Source organism: Anopheles bellator, unplaced genomic scaffold (assembly GCF_943735745.2).
Source record: "Anopheles bellator unplaced genomic scaffold, idAnoBellAS_SP24_06.2 scaffold01521_ctg1, whole genome shotgun sequence".
NCBI lineage: Eukaryota > Metazoa > Arthropoda > Insecta > Diptera > Culicidae > Anopheles > Anopheles bellator.
This window is the reverse complement of record NW_026685643.1, coordinates 1-2,193: the sequence shown is the minus strand read 5'-3', so window position 1 is coordinate 2,193 and position 2,193 is coordinate 1. Positions and strand designations below refer to the sequence as shown.

Here is a 2,193-nt window from a genome sequence, read left to right as displayed (position 1 = left end):
AGAACCACTCAGCCCTAGCGGCCCTATGTTCCGTAGACGAAACCCCATAAGGCCACGTAAGTAAGTAAGTAAAGGACCATTCGGTGTTTGGAGTAACCAGATAAGTACAACGAAGAATAAACAACGAATACGTTTAGCACCAGCACATCGTCAGTCTATGGTTGGAGATGTCCATCTGCGGTTTCAGCCTCACAAGCTCAAGATACCTAGATCAATTCAAGATACAACGACGAACCTTCGTCACAGGGATCGCCTGGGCAGCATCAGACGCTGCCAGGAGGAATGTATCAATCAAACACAGCGTCCAAACTAGCGGTGGTCCTGCCGAATTATTCCGCACGTTGTCCTAGTATATGACATTCAGTATATGTAATTCAGTAAAAAGTATATGCTATTCAGTATCAAAGCTACTCATTAATTCGTTTCGGGAACAAATTAATTTATTTAGGATATCGTAAACTCAAAAGATAACTAAGTGCAAACCGAAAATCACCTTCTGTTGGGAGCATCGATGGAGAACCTCCCTGGAAGTGTTCTTCGCAATGATCCCGTAGCTCTGACTTCAGTTTGAAAGAGGCCTCACAGCGATGACATGGGTAAATTTTATCACCGATATGCTTGCTTAGATGATCCTTTAAGTCGCTAAAATTGCTGTATTTACGATCGCAAAAATAACATTGATGAGGCTTTTCGCCAGTGTGGGTGTTCATGTGAACCCGAAGTTGCCTCGCATAGCTGCACCTGCAACAAGTAATGTTTCGTCGTTAAGACCGGTTAAATTCTAAATGGAGTTCTGGGATGCTTAAGATTTATTACCGATGGTGGCAAACGGTACATTTGTATGGACGTTCTTCTGAAATACATAGTGAAGAAGCGTTATTGATAAGTAAGTAAGAGCATTTCAAAAGTTTTTTCGATCTTACTTTCGTGAACCATTCGATGATGCAATTGCAATTTTTCTTTCGATGACAATTGCTTTCCACATAATTCACAACAATATCGTTTGTATTTCGTATGCCTTGCCTCGTGAGTTTTCAAATTACCTGCGCACGACAGAAAATTACTGAAACATTAGGAAAACTAATATTATTGTAGCAATACAAACTATTCCTACTGAAATATAATTTCTCAAAGCTACCTTTCATCTTAAATTTCGCTGGACAGAATGAGCAAGCATAGGATTTGATCAAATTTGAATGGTGGTATCGGATGTGTGCAGCCCTTTTCGAATTGTCCGGAAAGGTCTTGCCACAATGGGAGCACAGCAAAGAACAAGTGTGAGTCGGAAGATGGTTTTTGAGAGCTTCTCTTGTTATGAAGCCTTGCTCGCAGACGGTACAAAAGTAATTCAGCCCCATTGCATGAAATTTATCATGTTTTTCAAGACTTTCTATGCCTACAAATAACATATCGCAGAGATTACAACAGTGAACCATATCTTTGTGCATGGATTTTAAATGATCGCTCAAATCTCGCGGAGATGCAAAAATTATTGAAGGTTCACAAAATGAGCACAGATGCTCATTTGTCGGTTGTTTCCTCTGACTAATAACGTTGGTATAAGGCAAGGCTTCTATTCCATAGTCTGACTCATCAGATAAAGTCGAATTGTCGTTGGAGTTTATGTTGTCCTCTGTAACAGATGATGTAACTGTAACAGTTATTTGTGAACCAATGGAGCGGATCATGCCATCAGATTTATTTGCGTCTTCTTCAATTTGCTGCAGTTGACCATCAAATCTGTCGTTTGGCTTCACAGTTGAACACGAAATGCCATCAAACTTGTCTCGTGCACCTTTCGTGTCATCAAAACCTAGGAAACAAATTTGAGTCTTTGTTTGTTCGATCCAATCATTGAACGTTTCAGGCTGATTCTTTGGAGTATTTGCCATGGATGTTTCACACTGTTCATCCGGATACAGCACCGCCAAGCATTCAACACTGGTCATGCAAAGGTCGTACAGCTCGTTTGCCTCGATAATCCTGCGTTTGCATTCGCCACATATTTTTGTGGGCCATTGTTTATGTTCGTTACTGATAAATGCTTTGGGACAAATCGTGCGCAACACGTCCAACAGCGACAATGTTTTGTTAACCGGTTCACGAACGCTACAGCAAACACCAACTGCCGTCAGACAAACACGACAATATCGCGATTCCATTACTGCGTTCAAGCGTTTGGATTGATTTTCA

General features: G+C 40.9%; 1 protein-coding gene across 1 annotated transcript; it reads right to left on the bottom strand.

Moving 5' to 3' along the window:
- Positions 1 to 440: 440 nt before the first annotated feature.
- On the bottom strand, positions 441 to 2,162 carry LOC131214596 (zinc finger protein 782-like). Its single transcript, XM_058208937.1, has 4 exons — positions 1,139 to 2,162; positions 924 to 1,043; positions 817 to 853; positions 441 to 741 (listed from the first exon to the last, which is right to left on the bottom strand). The coding sequence occupies exons 1-4, from the start codon at positions 2,160 to 2,162 to the stop codon at positions 441 to 443; spliced, it is 1,482 nt and encodes a 493-aa protein (XP_058064920.1).
- Between the last annotated feature and the right edge of the window lie 31 nt (positions 2,163 to 2,193).

What these genes read in the sequence shown, in the direction of transcription:
- LOC131214596 (XM_058208937.1), bottom strand. Translation starts at nt 2,162, where the DNA reads ATGGAATCGCGATATTGTCGTGTTTGTCTGACGGCAGTTGGTGTTTGC. An exon ending in TCATCGAATGGTTCACGAAA is followed by an intron (nt 854 to 923) that starts GTAAGATCGAAA and finishes TATGTATTTCAG; the next exon opens with AAGAACGTCCATACAAATGT. An exon ending in TGTACCGTTTGCCACCATCG is followed by an intron (nt 742 to 816) that starts GTAATAAATCTT and finishes TACTTGTTGCAG; the next exon opens with GTGCAGCTATGCGAGGCAAC.